The 22835-nt window shown below is 36.5% G+C and overlaps 1 protein-coding gene across 1 annotated transcript in view; it reads left to right on the forward strand.

The window, feature by feature from the left end:
- The first annotated feature begins 807 nt into the window (after nucleotides 1–807).
- Nucleotides 808–22835, forward strand: part of dpysl2a (dihydropyrimidinase like 2a) — a 29968-nt gene continuing 7940 nt past the window's right edge. The window contains exons 1-9 of the mRNA XM_055167911.2: nucleotides 808–1130; nucleotides 11629–11717; nucleotides 11828–12012; nucleotides 18621–18785; nucleotides 20625–20686; nucleotides 20833–20913; nucleotides 21153–21221; nucleotides 22256–22376; nucleotides 22622–22778. Of these exons, the coding sequence (XP_055023886.1) occupies nucleotides 1089–1130; nucleotides 11629–11717; nucleotides 11828–12012; nucleotides 18621–18785; nucleotides 20625–20686; nucleotides 20833–20913; nucleotides 21153–21221; nucleotides 22256–22376; nucleotides 22622–22778 (971 nt within the window). The 5' untranslated portion in view covers nucleotides 808–1088. The remainder of the gene's footprint in view (nucleotides 1131–11628; nucleotides 11718–11827; nucleotides 12013–18620; nucleotides 18786–20624; nucleotides 20687–20832; nucleotides 20914–21152; nucleotides 21222–22255; nucleotides 22377–22621; nucleotides 22779–22835) is intronic.

Here is a 22835-nt window from a genome sequence, read left to right on the forward strand (position 1 = left end):
AAGGAAATGCATAGAGGACTACATATGCTAATGAGTGCTATAATGTGTATTATACGCTTTCAGTATAGTGTAGAGATAAAAAATCTGTAGTTTATTTTCAAATGCACACCCTGTTTGTTATACACAACTCAATAACATGCATCCAAATATTTTGTGATCTCATTTATCCTTTGTGAAGCAAATTGGTCCGAATAATAAAGAACGATTAGCCATGCCAAGAAAGACTGGCCATGAAATATCAAATTATTCCACACAAGAGAGGGAATTCATTGTGTTGGTTCATTGATGGAAGTCATGGACGATCAGCCTTCCCAAAAGCCATGGCAACCGTAGAAGCTCAGTGGGAGGAGCCTGTGTGTTTCCATTCACGTGATTGGCTGCTGGCAGGTGTTCTGAGGTTGCATGTGCAGAAGTGGTGGGGTCGTGTGTTTGTGTATGTGTCCACACGATAATTAGAAAAATATTACAATTTTACCCATTGCACATATTTGATTTTATGTAGTCATTAAATAATTATGTCTAATCTTCAATTAAGGTTCCACGGTTTTTAATTTGATCTTGCAGTTTAGCACTTTAGGAACATAAAACATTTGCACCTCCAAATTACATTATATAGGGCCTTGTATTATTTCTATCATTGAACATTTCTCATTTTTTCGTGTTCTTATTTTATAGTCAATATAAGTTGCTTTTTTTAAATAAATAGAAAATAGCATACATATTGAAATTAAGGGACGGGCCTTTGATCCTATACATTTTATTCTGCACTCATGTCAATACGTTAAATCCTAGAGTGCGCGCGAGTGTGTGTGTTGTGCGTGCGTCAGGGCGGGGCGTTGCGTATGCACTGTGGCCTCGGCCGCGTAAATCTCACCATCGGGGCTCTGGCTTTACGCTGCACGGGTGAGGCTGTCACTTAACACAGCGGAGATTCTTCTCTGTCTACATCTATCTGCGGCTTTATCTTCATTCATTCACCTGGATTGTTTCGACCATACGGCGGCGTTGGTCATTGAATTGCGGGGCGTCGGTTCTCCAAAAGCGCATCCAGAACATTTACGCACGGATCTCCAACCATCAGCGCCGAGATGTCCGGATACCAGGGCAAGAAAAACATCCCTCGCATCACCAGTGAGTATTCAAGGATACATAAATGATGCTGTGAAAATATTCCCACTGTGATAGAGCAGATTAATGGCATGCGCCTTCCGTGCCAAAATCCTATTATGCTATTTCATCAGGTGCTTTTAATAATGCAATTATATACATCTGAATTCTGTGGTTTAATAGCAGTCCAGTTATATATTTTTGAAAATATAACCATCATCTGCTGCTTTGTGGGTCGCTGAATTATATTAATACTGGTTAATGTAACACCAAGCTTGCATACTGGTCTAGGTTAAATTATAGGAAGCTGTTACCACATATAAAATAAGATGCATATTGTTCCAAGCAACCAACATAACAATTTATAGCTTGATGCTATTAAATATCCATTGGATCATTTTTGTGAATGATGCTCATTTGGCACATTTCTTAATTAAACATCTCTAGCATGCATGTGGAAAGCAAGCATACATTTTTTAACATGCATGACTTAAAATAAGAATAAATCTTATCCTGGTCACCAGAAAAACCTTTAAATGTTTAGATCTAATTACAGTTTAGCAGTGTATCTGAAGACATTGTGTATTATTCTAAATAAAGAACAAGGCAGTTCATCATTTTAACACAATTGTGAATGATGCCATTGTAAACATTTCAAGCATTCACCTTCAGAAGTCATTTGATTTATAACCAGTTTAAGTTGGGCTGCTTGTACAATGGCCTCAGTATAGCCACACCGAGCTGTGAGCTGGTTTCATGCTGAATGCAGAGAACGTCTCCAGAGAAAATGAATGAAAATCCTCATTTAAAAAGTAGGTCAGTGAATGCAAAGTTTATGTTGCTGTATAGAGCAATGCATATATTGTAGATTCAAGGCTGTAATGGATGCACAGCCCTTCGTTGAGCTGAATACATTGTGCATGGACTTTCCTGGTGATTTTTTAGAGATGCAGGACTGATGTGTGCAGGAATGAACAGAACTGGGACAGGACAGAAAAATGACAATGGTCTGAGAGACTCTTTCTCTCTCTTTCTCTCTCTCTCTCTCTGTCGCTTGTTGCTGGTAGATGTTGCCTTTAGCTCTCAGGCGTCAGCTTAGCTTCAGCCATCTTAAGGCATTGTGCTAAGACTGCCAGTGGGTGGCAAACGCTGATACTGTCAGCACACTATTGGTAGAGCTTTGTGTTAGCAGAGCAAAGGTCATGGGTTTCGATCCCAGGGAACACCATGCTAGAAATTAGAGAAAAATTAGAGATTAGGAAAATGGTTGGTGTGAGATATTTTACCACAAATGTGTGTTATTCTATTATAGTCAATTGTGAGCTGTTTCTGTGTTGTTGTTGTCTTTGTAGTGTCTAAAGCAGTCATGAATGAGGTTTCATTGCTGTGGTATGCAGGGCCAAAGTGTTTAAATGATTCTTGTGCTGATATAAAGAAACTGTAGGCTACACGATAAATGTTAAGATGTGGTAAAATTGGGTTTTCTATTGGATGATCAAGCATTAGTATACTTCTCTAATAGTATACTCTCTCTCTCTCTCTCTCTCTCTCTCTCTCTCTCTCTCTCTCTCTCTAGGCAAGTTTTTTTTTTGCAATCACAGATATTTTGTCTTGCCTCTCCTAACTTCATGGCCTGCAGTTTTTGAATGGCCGAGAGGTTTGCTATAGCTGAATCCTGTGGTTTTTATGTTTACCCTCTTTCTGACTTTTAATTGAACTCATTGATTTGTTAAAGTGCAGTGCTCCATTTTGTTTGAGCTCTGTTTAAATGAAAGAGTATACCTAAAAATAACTGATGTATAGCTCAACAATACATAATCATATAAAAATCACAGCTTTTGTAGCTTAAAGGTGCAGTGTGTAACATTTATAAGGGTCTCTTGACAGAAATGCAATATAATCTACATAACTGGGTGATTCTCACGAAAACTTGGTTTTAAAAATGTCAAGCATGAAAATGTAAAAATTGCTTAAATTTACTTTTTTTCCCACCAGACATTGAAGAACAAAGTCTGGAGTAAATGGGAACATTAATTTAAAACACTTTTTGTAACATAATTTAAAAAAGTAGTCCTAATCTCATTACCGCAACAGTCAGAAAACATCAACACTGACATATTTTCAAAATGACATGACAAACCTGAAAGAACATAATTTGGAGATTCTGCACATGCATTTAAAAAAATCAAAGTATTATGCTTCTATTAATTGAATTAACATTTAATAAGCATCTGTTGCGGTAATGATAATCAAAATGTCGTGTAAACATTCTGACATGACCATATTTCAAATTAACTGTAAAAAAAATGATCTTACCTGGTAGCCATCTTGAAGTAACTGGTCCATGTGCTTGGTCACTCAAAATCAAACTTCATTAAAATTCTGTATGTGTGCTTAAACTGTTCTCAAAAAGTGTTGCGGAGGATGAGAACATCAGGCATGGACACATCATTTTCCTAATTTTTCTTTATTATTATTATGCATGAATATTCAGTAAATATTTTTTTCTGTCATCTAAAGTAGTCTAGCAAAACATCCATTTATTTTTTTTCTTAATATTTTTGTGTTAATTTGATTAAATTACAACATAACGCATGTTCAAACACAGCCGGACACATTGCGGTAATGAGAATTTCAGCAGAAAATGAGATAAAATTTACAATTATAAATTCTTATGTTGAAATCACACATTGTGCAAGGTAGAACACAGTATTGTGTTAATTCTGATGCTTTTTAATGTTACTATATTACACATTTTAAAGCTAAAATCATTAGTGGTGTGGTGTTTCAATGGTTTCGTGAGAATCACCCAACTATATTATCAGCGGTATATAAAGACCTTACATAATGAACTGTTATGTGTTTATAAGAATGAGGTGTTTTTATCTACATACGCCGCGAGTCTCTTTACATAGAAGTCGCCATTTTGTGCCGCCATGTTTCTATGTTAGCCGTAAATGAGCAAACTGCGTTTTGTCACTACTGTATTTTTTCTTAAACAGCAACATGTTTGTCCTGTGGTGGCTATCATAGCTTCTCTTTACGTTTCGGTGAACGGTGGACTGAGCCGTTGGTTACAATTCACTATCTCGCTGCTAGATGCCGCTAAAATCTACACACTGCACCTTTAATAAAGCTCACTGTTAGCTAGGAGTATAATTCTGTATATACTATTTACACTAATTAACGATATCAAAAATTTCTTAGCGATATGCTCTTAACAGTAGGTGAAAATAAATGTTATATAATAAATAAAGTTATTAAATTTGCAATCAGTGTAAAAGTAATTAGATGATATCTACTGTATATTGGCAGATACTATTTGCCCTTCTATATTAGATTATCAGAATGCAATAATAACTAGCGGAGCTAGTTGCCAACAAGGGACGGTATTTGCACTTAACCTAATAGACACTCCCTATACTTGAGTCAATTGTTGACATACAGAGCTATAAACATTAATGTTGTTGAGAGATTATAGAGCTGTAGAATAATGTGGAAAGTTTCAGATAATTAGGTCTCATGAGAATTATATGAGAAATTCCTATTGAAATCTCTGATTTTATTATAGTATTATAGACCAGTAGCAAACTAATGCAAAATCTTACATTTGTTTTCATTTGAACTCATTTTGAGATCTGATTATTCTTTTTTAATTGGAGTCTGTCAAAAATGACATGTGTCTTTCTGAGGGTTCGTGTGAAGGGTTTGGTTCCAAAACGTGATAAACGCCATGTTTAAAAAAAATGAGTTACCAACAAAATCAGTATTGTATCAGGTCAGTATTTAAAAGTAAATTCTTAATTTTACGCAAAATCTGATATGCGCCGTGTTATTCTGTCATCTTTTCTCCCTTTTTTCCAAACCGTGACAAACGCCAGTCCTCTTTTCTCTGCAGAATGCAGTAAATCTGCTCAACCAATCACAGCGCACCATTACCTGAACATACACTAAACAACAAGTGAGGCACAGAATACACACAGTTTTCCTCATCTACTTTGTACTTCGTGAACAACAAACAAACAAAAACAAAATAATACTCTTAATGGCATTGATAAACCTGTGGTGGTTTTCTGTTGCGGAAAGAAACGTAAGCCATAAAAATTGAATAATTTACGTGAGAGGCACTCAGGCGAAGGAAAAATGCTGGCTGTTCTCACACGACAGCATCAAGCTTCTGTCATGCTAACACATTGACCCCAGAGGATCTTATGAAAAACTTTTTATTATTTTACTCATAGTCAACGAAAATCGAGCAGGACTAAAACATTTTACAGCTGATCGCTGTAAAAAAAGTTCTGGGACGACGTCCCAAAGATGACAGCAGCAATGACAGTGTTCTTAATATGACAAAGTAAGTGTTTTGATTAATGCCAATAATGTTTATTTTTTTAAATCAGTGTATACCACTAGTCAACTAAATGAATATAACATGGCAAAGATGAATGCACATTTATATATTGATTCAATAGATTTATAGCATTTTGAAAAAAAAAGTTTTTATAATAAATCTTTGAATTTTTAATGAATGTTTGATGTTAATATAACCTAAAGATGCAATGTGAAAGTTTGTAACAGAAAATAGTGGTTTTCATCTTATCACTTTCTTTATATAGAAAACACATTTTTACCCAAATTACTCAAAATGGATTTATTGCATTTTGGAACCAAACTCTTCATTTATTTTTGTAAACTTTACAGAAGTGAAGCAATGCCGTGTTCCAAGTGTGTATTCAAGTGTATTTAAAATATGACTTCAAGAATACAACATCAGTGCCAATAAGCATCATTTCAACACCTCATTTACTTTTGTTTGTTTTTATCTACATTTTTATCTCCAAGCTACATTTTTATATTACAATACAAAATGAATATGGTATAAACTGTCACTAATTTTCTTGACAGCACATTAACTATTGGTTACACACACATATAGTTCAAAACCTAGACAGTTCAGCAGATTTGAAGCAGAACAATGAACCCGTTGGCCTAACAAGACTCAGATTTTCCACTTACAGCAGAGTTGTTGACCTCATGTGTATGAATACAACAAAAACTCTTTTCCCCAGCAAGCACAGTTTTCCATTAAAAATGACCTCCATTAGCCTTTCCTGCTATTTGTGCTGTTAGTCAAACAGGCATTGTTTAGAAAGAGAGTCATGATCCGCTATATAGATATGATAGAGAAAGTGAAGTGTGATAGATCTACTCAACACCTTACCACACCTGTCACATTTGTGACCCTGGACCTTATAGTCATAAGTCACGTATATTTTTAGCAGTAGCCAACAATAAATACCATACGGCAAAAATATATATTTTAAAATATATATTTAAATATATTTTAAAAAATGGCCAAAAAATTTATTTTGGAATATGTTTACAAATATATATTTTTCATTGATAAACTTTTCGGCCATTTTTTGTATATTTTGAAATATATTTTAAAAGTTACATTTTAAAGCATTAAAAAATATATTTAGCCCTCCCATATATTTCAATTCAAGGGAATATATTCACGTTGCATTGGGAAAAAACGTTGTTTATGTTACAAATCTGTAAACATAACAGTTTTAAAAAGGTTAAAAGGTTAAGTATAGGCATTTATATAGGCATATATTTAAAAAACATTTTTGGCCAGAGAAATAAATTTTTTGCTGTATGGGATTTTTTGAGTCAAAATGATAATTTTTTAATGCAAAAATCATTAGGATATTAAGTAAAGATCATGAACCATGAAGATATTTTGTAATTTTCCTACTGTATAAAAATATATACAAAAATGTAGTGCTGGGCAAAGATAAATCGCGATTAATCGCATACATAATAAAAGTTTGTTAGGACAATATTGGACAATATTTGGCTGATATGCAACTGTTTGGCGGTCTGGAATCTGAGGGTGCAAAAAAATACAGAGAACCGCCTTTAAAGTTGTCTAAAAGGAATGAAGTCATTAGATTAATCGCATACAAAATAAAAGTGATTTTTTTGCATAATATATGAGTGTGTGCTGTGTGTAATTATTATGTATATATAAATACACACACATTCATGTATGTATGTAAGAAACATTTGCATATGTTTATATATGTCTTTATATTTGTATTTATTCTATATTAAATATAAATTAAAAACATTGATATATAAATAAAAAATTCTGAAATGAATATATATGTATGTGTGTGTGGTTAAATATACATAATAATTACACACAGTACACACACATTTATTATGCAAAAAAATCACTTTTATTTCGTATGCAATTAATCGCGATTAATCTAATGACTTCTTTTTTTGACAACTTTGAAGGCGGTTTTCTCTATATTTTGCTTTTTTTGCACCCTCACATTCCAGATTGACAAATAGTTGTATCTCAGCCAAATATTGTCCTAAAAAACTATACATAAATGCAAAGCTTTCAGATGATGCATAAATCTAAATTTCAAAAAATTGACCCGTATGACTGGTTTTGTGGTCCATGGTTACATTCATAATCTGATCTCAAGAGATCTGTCTGATATACAGGTATCTTCTCTGTTCTCCTGTAAATGGGTCACAGAGATTTGGTCTGCTGTGGATGGATCGTCATTAACAAACCCTTCGCTGCTCCAGGAAAAAACCTCAATGCACTTAATACTACGTTCAGCTGAGGATAAAGCAAATAGAAAAGGATATTGAGTGCAGTCTTAGTCCTTCATCTTTCTCTTTATTCTATTCAAAGCACCGCTTGGCCCTTTTATGTGTCTGAAATATATTAAGCCATAACAAACGTTTAACTCGCCATGATACCCGCAAACCTTTTGCAGCTTCACCACTAAAAGAAGACTAGTTGGGTTGAAACTGGACTTGTATGATTGACAGTACATGTACAGTGGATATACAGGACTCATTTACATGCTTTACCACCTAACTTGATGATAGCTTAAGAGTCTTTTTGTCCAATCTGTAGAGTATGTTGAATCAAACTCTTGTAAAATTCAGATTAAAAGTATATATCTATAAACAAATCCAGCATGAGTAACAGAGATGTAACAGACAAGCATTACACAAACAGTAAAGTCATGTGATCGTCTGCTCAGGCGAGATGCTGATTTTTGACTGTGACTAACAAGGCTGAGATGCTTTAGATATTTGTGAGATGTTTTTCGGATGCTACAGTAAATATGGTCTTCGTGGTAAAGCAGTGAACAGAGATGTTTTGTCTCTGTAAGAATGTGTTTTTATGTCCCATTTCCAGCTTGGAAGAGAAATTCTTTGGTCATACTTTAAGGAATTTTCCACTTTCATAAAACTTTTTTTTTAACATGTCATGTCATCCAAGATGTTTATGTCTTTCTTTCTTTAGTCGAAAAGACAGTATGTATTTTGAGAAAAAAATTCAAGGATTTTTCTCCATATGGTGGATTTTGGTGGACTTCGGTGGTTTGCAGTTTGAGTGCGGTTTAAAAGGGCCCTAAACAATATCAGCCGAGGCATAAGTGTATTATCTAGCGAAATGATCGAAACAAAGTACTTTTAAACCACAACTTCTTGGGCCCTATTTTAACGCATTGTCTAAAGCACACCGTCTAAACGGGTTTGTCTGAATCCACTTTGCTAATTTAACGACGGGAAAAATGGTTTGTGCACCAAGTGGACAGCTTAAAAGGGTTGTTCCTATTTTTGTAATGAGTAATGGGTGTGTTTTAGGCATAACGTGCAATAAACCAATGAGAGTCTCAGCTCTCATCCCCTTTAAAAGCCAGTTGCGCCTGGCACCATGCCAATTCCCCATTTAGAAAGCGAAAATTTGTAAACTGAAAAACTAAGTGGAGGAAGAAGACCTCCAGTTTAAGAATGATGTTAAAAATTGTGTTAATTTTATTTGTATTTAAATTATTATTCTTTTTTATTAAAACCTTTAAAATCAGTTTTCTTTCAGTCATGGAAGTAAAAATAGCAGGCTTTTAATTGCTGTAAATGTATTGATATCCTACATAATCATTGTAATCTCATAAAATAATTAGCAAATATGCAAGAAAAGGTTTGTACTCTATAAATACTTTATTCAATTCAATTCAATTCAATTTTATTTATATAGCGCTTTTCACAAGTGTTAATTGTTGCAAAGCAGCTTTACATGAGAAGATGTAGAGGAGAACACAGAAAATCAATAGATAATAAAAGAAGTAGAGAAAGCGGTTAAACCGTACAAGCGAGCATATTAATAATGTAACGTATACTGTAAAGTGCTAAGTTAAGCCAAAGTTGGCTGACTCTCCCTGGGATTAAAAACCCTCTAGGAAAAAAAACCCAATGGGAAAAAGTCCTAGAAGGACAAAAACCCTTGGGAGGAATTAATATATATTTATATATATATATATAGAAACGGTAGGGATAGGAGGCGGGTAAGCGAATTAAACTGGTTTAGCCGGTGGTCGTTGGTCGGGCATCCGCTGGTCATCACATTGAAGGACAGCGTTGTGGGTTTATTTGTAACAAACAAGAGATAAAGAATTTACAAACGTGCGGAGAGCCGTTTCAGCACTCGGACAGCGTTGTGAGTTTTTTCAAAAGCATTACTTAAAAATGTTTCTCATCTCACCGTATCCACAGGTACAGAGTCATAATATACAATAAATCCGGAAATAGCATTTAAAAAAATAACATTTAAAATAGATGCATTTGTTTAAAAGCAACGCATTTATTTATTTACCAGGCTACAGGTGAAGCAGCTCTTTACGCCTTTTAACGTCTCATAATCTGTCCTCATTTAATAATAATTTTTTACATTTTAATCCTTTAATTTTTCTTATTTAAAAGCATTTTTGTGCTGCTGCACATCCATTTGTGTGATAAGCAAACGCGTTTTGTCGTCCCGTTTAAAGGCGCATATTGCGTTCATATAACAAAAACAATATTGCGCCATTGACTTTAGACCAAGTTTTTGTTGGTCAATGTTGTAGTCTATTTTAGTTGCCTCAAAATAGCAACGCGCCAACAATGCACCTGAACACATCTCATTTTCAGACCAGAACGCCCATGGGCGCAAAATTGGGCGCAAATGCATTTGCTATTTAAACAACGTGGCGTTAAACGTGAAAATAATAATTGCGCTGGGTTGAAAGTAGCAAAAGACATTTGCGTCATGCATTGCGGCGGGTGTATGATAGGGCCCATTGTCTTGCACTAGCTGTGAGATGCACCAGCGTGACCTTACATATAACGTAATCACGTCGAAATGTCCTGCACGAAGTATGCGAAACTACCGCTCCAGTGTTTACAAGTGTGAACAAAGAGGACCTTTCCGCTGTTGTTGTATGTGGTATGATACTAATGAATGTTTTTGTGTCAATTTAGTGTTTTAAATGGTCCACAAGTGTGCTTTTCACATATGTAACGCGTGACCTTTCTAAGTGATTACGTAAGGTAACGCTGGTGCGTTGTGGCTAATGCAAGACGACAATTTAAAATAACCTTTTTTTGCGAAAATGACTATCATTTCTCTAGATAAGACCTTTGGGATCTTTTAGAGGCCTTTTAAACTGCATTCAAACTGTAAATCATTGAGCTCCACTAAAGTCCACTATATGGAGAAAACGTTCCTGAAAAAACTGTAATTTCTTTTTGACTGAACAAAGAAAGACATAAATATCTTGAATGACATTGGGGTGAAGTAAATTATCAGGATTTTTATGGTGTATTCCTTCAAGCTATTTACTCTTTTAATGTCTTAACTTTGATAAATTATTCAGCAGTTAACTTTAGAGATCTTGGTGCATTTTACAGTGGGAAGTAGCCAGAGGAGTAAAGAAAGCACTGATAAACAGCCTTTGCAAAGGTGGATCATCTAAATATTTACTGCACTTCACCAAAAATATATTCTTGAAGCATGCTGTTGAATTTTTTCGAACATTTCTTATATAAAGATTATAAGGTCCTTACAGAATGAAACATATAGACCAATGATAACTGCTTATTATCTGACAGTCAGCTACATAACAAGAACTTCATGGCAATTATTCAGGTCTTTAATTGCAGAGTACAATGCTGGTGAGGTCTTAAGTCCTTCTCCTCTAAGTTACAGTTTATGCCTTTAGCAGACGCTTTTATTCAAAGTGACTTACAGTGCACTGCAAGATATGCATTTTTATCATGTGTGTTCCCTGGGTTGAAACCCATAAACTTTTTTGCAATGCTAACCCAATGCCCTACCACTGAGTTGTACATGATGGTGTCCCGTCATGCTTTATGTTGTGACTCTGTCTGTGAAATCCAAACTAAAGTCTCATAATCTAATGATGAGATTTGGAGTATCAAAGTTTGATTTGACATGATCTTACTCATTCAATATTAAAGATATCAAGGTTAAATTTTCACAGAATGTATGTTAGTTATGTAGGATGAGCTTATATAGAGGTTTTCACAGAAACAAATGGGTCACAAAGTTGAGTTATCAATAACTAACTACAGAATCCTGAAATAGGAATAATTGTTTTCCATCAGTTGTATGACATTGTTTAATTTCTCTCTTACACGCAGAGTGATCGGCTTCTCATTAAAGGAGCAAAGATAGTGAATGATGATCAGTCGTTTCATGCGGACATCTACATGGAGGATGGAGTCATCAAGCAAGTTTTTTTTCTTTATTTTTCTATTTTAAGACTGACAGTACACCTCTGTTTGGTCATTTATTACTCTCTCTCTCTCTCTCTCTCGCCGTTGCTGTTTCTGTCCGCAGGCAAATTGGTGAGAACCTAATTGTTCCCGGTGGCGTGAAGACCATCGAAGCCCATGGCAGGATGCTGATGCCGGGTGGCATTGATGTTCACACCCGTTTTCAGATGCCCGATCGGGGCATGACAGCAGCTGACGATTTCTATCAGGGCACACGAGCAGCTCTCGCTGGTGGCACCACCATGATCAGTATGTCTAAAATTATCGTTGAATATTCTTTACGCTTGCAACTTTGCTGAAAGTAAAAGAATCACATTTGGGGCAGTTTCCTGGACAGGGCTTATCTTAGTCCCAGACTAAAATGCATGTTTGAGCTGCCTTACTTTAAAAACATCTTGCACTGACATATCTTAAAGGATTAGTCAATTTTCTTAAAAAAATCCAGATAATTTACTCACCACCATGTCATCCAAAATGTTGATGTTTTTCTTTGTTCAATCGAGAAGAAATTATGTTTTTGAGGAAAACATTCCAGGGGCCCTATTTTAACAATCTGAAACGCAAGTGCGAAGCGCAAAGCGCAAGTGACTTTGTGGGCGGATCTTGGGCGCTGTTGCTTTTTTCCCGGCGGGAGAAATAACTCTTGCGCCAGGCGCAAATCAAAAAGGGGTTGGTCTGAAGTAGGTTCATTATTCATAGGTGTGGTTTGGGCGTAACGTCAAATAAGCCAATCAGAACGCTATCCAACATTCCCTTCAAACGCAAGGGCGCAAGTTCCATGGCGGGTTGCTATTATTATGACGGATTTACCAGGCGCACGCCAGGAGCGGTTCACAGCCGAGGAGACCCACGTTCTTGTAAGAGCAGTCAAAGACAGAGAAGTTGTTTTGTATGGGGATGGGAAAACATTTTAATTATTATTTACATAAAATAAACGTAATACAGCCAACTTATGAAAATATTTTAATCATTATTTACATGAAATTTTTTTTACGCAGCTACACAATAAATAAAAACTATCACCACATTTCTCACCACTATGATTTCCCTTATCTCATGTGTTAATATTTTTTATTGTAACAATTTATGATTTGCAAAGATAACTGTTGCATCTGTGTAGATTAGATAAGCAAAGTGTATGCGCGTTGTGCACGCTATTATGGTCAAGCATGCGTCTTTAAAATAGCATAATGAACTACGCGCAACGCGCCACTGACTTTAGACTAGTTTTTTTTTTGTTAGTAGCGCAATTGTTTTTTGAAACTGCAAAATAGCATCAGGGATGGTTTGCGCCGGAACACGCCTCCTTTTTTGCGCTGAACCGCCCAGGGAGCGCAACTTCATTCCCTAGTTTGCGGACGTGCGTCTGTGGAGGGAAAAACCCGCTGTGCGCCGGTGCAAAATACGAATGATACCTGCGTCACTGACAAAGTCAATTGCGCTGGGTGCAAGATAGGGCCCCAGGACTTTAATGGACCTCAACACGTAAAAGTTTAAAATTGCAGTTTTTAACAGAGTTTCAAAGGACTCTTAACGATCTTAAATGAGGCCTAAGGGTCTTATCTAGCGAAAAAATTGTCATTTTTGACAATAAAAATAAAAATATGCACTTTTAAACCACAAGTTCTCATCTATCTCCGGTCCTGTGATGCCCCAGTGCGACCTCACGCAATTGCGTAATGCTGTGGAAAGGTCATGTGGTAGATATATGAAATGCCCATTTGCGGACCATTTTAAACAATAAAATGACACAAAGACATTAATTAGTATCATTCGACATACAACAAGGTCTGAGCCATCCTCTTTCTCCACACTTGTAAACACTGGGGCATAGTTTCAATACGTCATCCGTGACCTCTTGACTTGAAGACGTATTGCGTGACCAGAGATAAACAAGAAGTTGTGGTTTAAAAGTGCATATTTTTAAATTTTCTTGCCAAAAATGACAATCGTTTCGCTAGATAAGAGCCTTAGGCCTCATTTAAGATCGTTTAGAGTCCTTTGAAACTCTGTTAAAAACTGCAATTTTAAACTTTTAGGTGTTGGGGTCCATTAAAGTCCTGGAATGTTTTCCTCAAAAACATAATTTCTTCTCGACTCAACAAAGAAAGACATCAACATTTTGGATGACATGGTGGTGAGTAAATTATCTGGATTTTTTTTTTTATAAGAAAATGGACTAATCCTTTAACATATATCAGTGCCATTGTTTTGTCTCAAGATGCACACCAGTATTGTTTTTTGTAAGGTTTCTTTGTAAAAACTATTCAAATGTCCTAACATAACTAAGGCCTAGTCCTGGATTAATCTAAACCCTGTCCGGGAAACCACCCTTTATGGGCGATTTTTGTGCGTAGCTTACTCAGATTTTTTATTTGCCTTAAAATATATTCATTTATTTCTTTGTTTAACTTATTCCCGGCCAGCCTTTTTTGTGATTTTTTACAAAAGTTTTCCTTTCAGGAAAATTTTCTTCTAAAAATATGTAACATACAAATGTAAAAACAGACCCTCTGCTTTTAAACAAACAAACAAACAAAATGGGAAAAAAAACGTTTCATCATATTTATATTTTTTCTCTGTTTATAAACTTTTAAATATGGGTATTTAAAAAAAATAGGAATTTTGTTAGAGATCAGATTCAGAACGATTATCAAAACATACACAGAGTTTAAAATTAGTAAATATTTTTTGCTTCAGTTTTTTTTATGAATTGGGTAAGTGTGCCATCTAGTGGATAATCACTGTATTACAGATTAACATAAAACCTTATCAGGTACACGTTTTTGTCATGCAAATGTTTTCTCTTAATTGACGAGATAACTCGTCAATGGTGGGGAAAGAGTTACATGTCAGGGATGTTTTATTGATATCACATTGTGGTAATGGCAGTAATCTGCTGATGGTGATGTGTCAGATATGTGCGCTTCGAGTCTCACATGAATTCGTAAATATTTTATTAGGGGCCTACAGTTATTCAGATAAATTCATATGATGTGAATCATACAAATATGTTCCATTATTACACTCTAAAAAAAACAAACGGTGCTATATAGCACCAAAACTGTTGCTTTGGATCGTAACCATAGGAGAACGATTTTTAGTGCCATATAGCACCAGTGAAGCACCTGTGAGGCACCTGTGTAGAACCATATAGGGGCCATATAGCACCACTATGGCACCACATATGGTTCTACAGAGACCTGTGTGGTTCTACACAGGTGCTTCGCCGGTGCTATATGGCACTTGAAATGGTTCTTCTATGATTGCGAGCGGGGAGCCACTTTTGGTGCTGTTTGGCACCGTTTGTTTTTAGAGTGTATGAATGAAGCAATAATGAAGCCCCACCCCTAAACCTGACATCACCGAGGCGAAAGCAAGTCGTACTAAAATGTACAATAAGATCACATGAAACTCAAATTAGCCACCTTGTAAAATAGTTACAAATTACCTCAAGATTGTGTTTGTGCTTCATTAATTGCATATTAGAAAGAATGGAGATTTAATTTTAAAGGGGACATATCATGAAAATCTGACTTTTTCCATGTTTAAGTGCTATAATTGGGTCCCCGGTGCTTTTATCAACCTAGAAAATTTGTAAAAGAGCAACCCAGTAACTTAGGGCCCTATTTTAACGATCTAAGCGCATTGTCTAAAGCGCACAGCGCAACGTCTAAATGGGCATGTCCGAATCCACTTTTGCTAATTTAATGACGGGAAAAATGGTTTGTGCGCCGAGCGCTTGGTCGAAAAGGGTTGGTACATTTTTTTAATGAGAAATGGGAGTATTTCGGGCGTAACGTGCCATAAACCAATGAGAGTCTCAGCTCTCATCCCCTTTAAAAGCCTGTTGCGCTGGCGTTATGTCTAATCCCTATATAGATGACGGACTTTGTAAACTGAAAAACTAAGCGGAGAAAGAATATCCCCAGTTTAAGATTAATGTTAAATAATTGTGTTGTTTTCACTTGTATTGAAATTGTTATTTTTTGGATTAAAACCTTTAAAACCCATTTTATTTTAGTCATGGAAGTAAAAAAGCAGGCTTATGGTTGCTTTAAATCTATGGTTATCCAATATCATCAAAAAATTATTTACAAGTATGTAAGAAAAGGTTTTTACTCTAAAAATACTTTATTTGTAACAAACAGGAGATAAAGAATTTACAAACGGCTCTCCTTTCAGCACTTGTACAGCGTCACAAGTTTTTTAAGCATTACTGAAAAATGTTTCTCATCTCACTATATCCACAGGTACAGAGTCATCATATACAATAAATCCGTGAGGTAGCATTAAAAAAAACATTTAAAAACAGACGCATTTGTTTAAAGCAAAGCATTTATTTACTTACCAGGCTGCAGGTGAAGCAGCTCTTTGTGCCTTCTAACGTCTCATAATTAGTCCTCATTTATGTCCAAGAGACTCAAGAATAATCTTTTACATTCAATCCTTTAATCTTTCATATTTAAAAGCATTTTTGTGCTGCTGCGCATTCATGTTAGCCTGACTACGTCAGACTTCGTACTTCCGCTAAATTTCATTACGCTTCTGTACTCAGTCTGAGATACCTCCCATTCAAACCGTTTTCCACCGGTCTCAAAACGACCGTCCAATCAACGAACAGAGGGCGGGCTGAGAGCCGTGACGTAGACGCTAAACGCCGAATCACGGTTGAAGTCTGTTGAGGATATGGAGACACAGAAAGCTCTGTTGTGGAGAACCGGCACTTGCCAACTTAAACCCGAACAAGAAAAGTGTTTGTTAAACATTTGAATGGAGATTATGTTGTTGCCCTACTCCCGACAAGTTTTTGGAAAAGTTTAATTTATCAACTTTACCGATCGTCAGCGAGAAACTGTTTGCAGCACAGCTTGACGTGCACAACGATCGAGAAATCATGGAAGGGAATTATATTGTTCACAGTTAATGGTGGAGGACGCGTGGGCAAGCATTCTTTGGTGACATTCCTGATTAACCAGAAAATAAGGTAGGAAGATTTAATTTACATATGGTTATGGTTGTCTGGTGGAAGAGTTTGAGAGGAGAGAGGGGCGTTCCTCCCGTTAGACGTGAGTGGAAAGCCACCGTAAGGATAGTGTTCAACTAGCCCTGGCCCGATTTACTTTACATAATCTGCAAAAGTCATTCATAGCCATGTTAACTCTGGTATTTCGCTCGATGGGTTTGTTTTCACATCATACGTGTATTTTACAGCAGAGATTCGATGCGGCTGATCCGGCGCATAAAGCACATCATATCCAAATGTTATGTGTGATTGGCTTACGTTTAGACCAATGATTTTAAACTTCAGACAAGCCCCTCCCACGAGAAGGAAAACGATTGTCAATTATGCCCAGCCAGACTCTGTCTATGAAGCGAAGCAAAATAGCAGAGGATGGTATTACCAGGCTACATTCATGTATGTGTTAAGCAAACCCGCGTTGTCGTCCTGTTTAGGCACATATTACTAATGTGCTCTTTAAACAACAACAAAAAAATATTGCGCCATTGACTTTAGACTTTAGAGCAGGTTTTTGTTGGTCAATGGCGTAGTCTATTTAAGCCGCCTCAAAATAGCAACGCGCCAACAATGCGCCTGAACACACCTCGTTTTCAGACCAGAACGCCCATGGGCGCAAAAGGGGGCGCAAATGCATTTGCTATTTAAACAACGCGGCGCTAAACGTGAAAATTATAATTGCGTAGGGTGGAAAATAGCAAAAGACACTTGCGTCGTGCATTGCGCTGCATTGAGCCGGGTGTAAGATAGAGAGAGCCCTTAGTTTTGGTAAACTGGTCATTGAAATGTGGCTCCCTTGTGATGTCAGAAGGGGATAATAGCGCCCCTTAATCTGCACTATCCATTTAGTGGAGAGATCAGCTCATTTGCATTTTAAAGCACACCCAAAAACCTACAAAGTGGCAATTTTAATTTTAATGTTATAATAAATTATCTATATGATATTTTGAGCTAAAACTTCACATATGTACTCTGGAGACACCAAAGATTTATTTGACATCTTAAAAAAGTCTTGTGAAATGTCCCCATTAAAAGTCTATTTGAATAGATTTGTGAAATAAACATTTGCTTTGTTCTTTACTTATAAGAGAAAGGTTAAACAATGCAAAGACAAAGCCAAACAAAACATTTAATGTTGTAACATTTCATTAATCTTGCTGTATGTTTTAAATTTGAAAGAGTTTCAGTCACCACCTCCCCAAACAGCCATAACAACATCATTAGTTATAATGACACATACTGACCGTCCTCTTCTGTGTTTATCATCGGCTCCAGAGACACTGGTACTGTATGCGTGAAACTCGAGCAGATGTCACGTCTGGTTTATAATGTTGAGAGATGACACCAGCTGATACACATGAACAATATTTGTGAGTACCTTTGGTCTGCGGTGGGTGGCGTCCAGCACGCCAGGCATGTGCAGTATGTGACAACAGAACCACAGATGAGCAGCGCGGCCAATTAATTGTTTCCTGGAGCTGATCCCAGGACAGTTCTCATCCCCGTTTGTCTGCGTGATGGATATTTGTTTCAATGGAAGAACGTCGAGAGCGTATCTGTAAACAACTTCTTAAAAATGCTACATTTTTCTGAGGTGAATTAATGAGATGCTGGTTTTGGCCACTTCTTTAGCTTGTCAGGCCAGAAGACCAGCTTAAACCAGCTACTTCCATCTTAAACAGTGATCATTATCCTAATTTATTTCTGAACCTTTTCCAGGATGCAACTCAGTTTTGCTTGGTGTGTAAAATGTTTCGTTATTTGTTAGCGTTTCAATGCACTATAATTTCTTTCAGACCACTGTTTGTGTCCAACTGTTTTCTGTGTGTGTTTTTAGTTGATCACGTGATCCCCGAGCCCGGCGTGAGTCTGATCGCTGCATTTAACCAATGGAGGGAGTGGGCCGATCATAAATCCTGCTGTGATTATTCTCTTCATGTGGACATCACAGAGTGGCACAAAGGCATGCAGGAGGAGATTGAAGCGCTGGTAAAGGATCACGGTATGATGCCACAAACCCTTAACTTTAACCTATAAACTATAAGCTGCATATTCTACCGCAAAAGCAATGAAAATATAAAAAAATTTCCCTTAAAGGGACATTCAATTTTTTTTGAAAATATACTCATTTTCCAGCTCCCCTAGAGTTAAACATTTGATTTTCACGGTTTTGGAATCCATTCAGCTAATCTCCGGGTTTTTAGCATAGCTTAGCATAATTCATTGAATCTGATTGGGTGATTCTCACGAAACCATTGAAACACCACGGCACTAATGATTTTAGCTTTAAAATGTGTAATATAGTAACATTAAAAAGCATCAGAATTAACACAATACTGTGTTCTACCTTGCACAATGTGTGATTTCAACATAAGAATTTATAATTGTAAATTGTATTTTCTGCTGAAATTCTCATTACCGCAATGTGTCCGGCTGTGTTTGAACATGCGTTATATTGTAATTTTATCAAATTAACACAAAAATATTAAGAAAAAAAATAAATGGATGTTTTGCTAGACTACTTTAGATGACAGAAAAAATATTTACTGAATATTCATGTATAATAATAATAATGAAGAAAAATTAGGAAAATGATGTGTCCATGCCTGATGTTCTCATCCTCCGCAACACTTTTTGAGAACAGTTTAAGCACACATACAGAATTTTAATAAAGTTTGATTTTGAGTGACCAAGCACATGGACCAGTTACTTCAAGATGGCTACCAGGTAAGATCATTTACAGTTAATTTGAAATATTGTCTGGTCAGAATGCTTACACGACATTTTGATTATCATTACCGCAACAGATGCTTATTAAATGTTAATTTAATTAATAGAAGCATAATACTTTGATTTTAAATGCATGTGCAGAATCTCCAAATTATGTTCTTTCAGGTTTGTCATGTCATTTTGAAAATATGTCAGTGTTGATGTTTTCTGACTGTTGCGGTAATGAGATTTTTTAGGACTAATTTTTTTTATTATGTTACAAAAAGTGTTAAATGATAAGTAAAAGTTTTTAAATTAATGTTCCCATTTACTCTAGACTTTGTTTTTCAATGTCTGGTGGGAAAAAAGTAAATTTAAGCAATTTTTACATTTTCATGCTTGACATTTTTAAAACCAAGTTTTCGTGAGAATCACCCGATTAGACCATTAGCATCACGCTAAAAAATAACCAAAGAGCTTGGATATGTTTCCCATTCAAAACTTGACTCTTCTGTAGTTACATCGTGTACTAAGACCGAAATAGAAAATTAAAAGTTGCGATTTTTAGGCAGATATGGTTCTGCGTAATAATCAAGGACTTTGCTGATGTAACATGACTGCAGGAGGCGCAATGATATTACGCAGTGTCCGAAAATAGTCCCCTGCTATTGAAAGTTACTAAGGGGACTATTTTCGGGGCTGCTGGGTAATATCATTGTGCCTCCTGCGCCCATGTTACAGCAGCAAAGTCCCTGATTATTACGCCAAAATGAGAGTATAGTTCCTAGCCATATCTGCCTAGAAAATCGCAACTTTTAATTTTCTGTCAGTAAACGATGTAACTACAGAAGAGTCAAGTTTAAATAGGAAACATATCGAAACTCTTTGCTTATTTTTTAGCGCGATGCTAACGGTCTAATCAGATTCAATGGATTATGCTAAGCTATGCTAAAAGTGGTACCGCCAGACCCAGAGATCAGCTGAATGGATTCCAAAACGGTAAAAATCAAACGTTTAACACTAGGGGAGCAGGAAAATTAGCATATTATCAAAAAAGTGTAGTGTCCCTTTAAGAATTGAATAATAACTCAATTTCTTAATTTCTGCTCTTTTATTATCTCTGTTTCTGCAGGTGTCAACTCTTTTTTGGTTTACTTGGCTTACAAAGATATTTTCCAGCTAAGCGACGCCCAGGTAAAACCCTGGGGTAATTTTTCATGCACATGACTTCATACTGTATAGATATGGGATTACACATTACACAATTTAGTGTAACGATCTTTAACTTGTGTTTCATGATTTTAAGTAGTTATATAGTTTTGATGTTCTGTTGGTTTTAGATGTATGAGGTCTTCAGCGTAATCCGGGATTTGGGAGCCATCGCCCAGGTGCATGCTGAGAACGGTGACATCATCGCTGAAGTAAGTCCATCTCATTTTAACACTGTGTCCTAACCAGGTGTGATGTGATATAGCATCATACTACAATTCATTTTGTTGATGCATTTTCATCATAATGTTGGGTATGTTCATTACTCTAAAATCTCATTGGTGAAAATGCACCACGTGGTTATATATTACACATCAGGTGTATTCTTATGGGAATAAATTATATGAGATTGCATTCATATATGCTTGTGTTCTGACGGTGATGTTTTTAGGAGCAGAAGAGGGTTTTGGGATTGGGTATCACCGGTCCAGAGGGACACGTTTTGAGCCGTCCAGAAGAGGTAAAGCACTTCACACTGCATCTGGACTACATTACTGTAATTTAGGACACTTGTTGACAGAACGGGCAGCAGTCCACCAGATACAACTCATTCACAAATTACAGATCTGTGTATTTCTGGTACACAGCTGAAAGTGCTTTTAACATCTTACAAGATCTCACAAGAGCATCTGGATGTGGGAACGCTTCCAAAACAACTTTCAGGCTCACTGCCCGGATTTCATTGTTTGAAATCTGTAATAATACGCTGTAATGGTTTGCAACTTTTCAAAAGATCAGGGGATTTTGAAAGTGCGGAAATTTATTGCTCAAGCGGTTTTATAGCAGTTCCTGTTAACTCTTTCCCTGCCATTGATGAGTTATCTCGTCAGTTAAGAGAAAACGCTTCCCTGCCAATGCCGAGTTTTTATATCTTCGTAATCTATATCTCCGCTATTATCCACTAGGTGGCTCTCTTACCCAACTTATAAAACACTGAAGCCTACCCTGATCCAAAACCAGTAAAAACTCTTTGTATGCTTTTACAAAAATGCAATTATCTCAGCTTTTTGCTCAAAATTAGATATTTTTGAAGAAACCTACCCATATTTGAGAAGATGATAAAAAGAAAACAAATGAAGATAGGATACAGGTTGTTTTTTTTTTAAACCAGATGTCCTGTTCTTTCAATTGATATATTTTATGTTTATATATTCATAGTAGAAGAACATTTTCTGGAAGGCATTAATCTTTGTAAAAATCATAAAATATGCTGGCCCTTTTTTTTAAACGCTGGCGCAGAAAGAGTTAAAATCTTTGAAGACTTCAGTATCCTGGCAAAACTGAGTAACTAGATTACTGCTGAAGCAGGACTTCTTTTCTGCCAACGTAGTCGATAATTGATTCACATAAACCTTTCGCAAACATTTAGTTGAGTCTGTTGGCACATGTACTGTAAAGTGCAGTCAGCGTTAAGGAGATGCTGAATAGTGCTTTACAGTGAACGCGTCTGTAATTTCATCTGAAGGTCAGCGTGTGTACGCCCTTGTGTTATAGGTGGAGGCTGAGGCGGTCAACCGGTCCATAACTGTAGCCAATCAGACCAACTGTCCCCTCTACATCACCAAAGTAATGAGCAAGAACGCTGCTGATGTCATCGCCCAGGCCAGGAAAAAAGGTACAACTGGTGTTTGATCTTAAAGTCTTATGAATTGATCTTCATTTCACTAAATCACTCAGAAGTGGTACCCAAATCAACAGACTCTTATTTTGGTTTGGAAGCTGCATTTAAAGGTTGCATGGCAGACAGCAGGGTCACCATTTGCCTAAGAACTAAATATCTCTCAATTCTAAAGGAGTCAATTAAAAAGTGAACAGCCCTTGTATGGAGCTTGATCCTGTTGTTCTTCACCTGTCGCGCAGGTGCCGTCGTGTACGGGGAACCCATCACAGCGAGCCTGGGGACGGACGGCACTCACTACTGGAGCAAGAACTGGGCCAAGGCTGCAGCCTACGTCACTTCTCCTCCTCTCAGCCCTGACCCCACCACCCCCGACTATCTCAACTCCCTGCTGGCCTGGTTTGTGTTCACAGCTGTCTTACAACATTACTGGTTGTACATTACATGGGTTACTTG

Source organism: Misgurnus anguillicaudatus, chromosome 5, assembly GCF_027580225.2.
Source record: "Misgurnus anguillicaudatus chromosome 5, ASM2758022v2, whole genome shotgun sequence".
NCBI classification, from domain to species: Eukaryota; Metazoa; Chordata; class Actinopteri; order Cypriniformes; family Cobitidae; genus Misgurnus; species Misgurnus anguillicaudatus.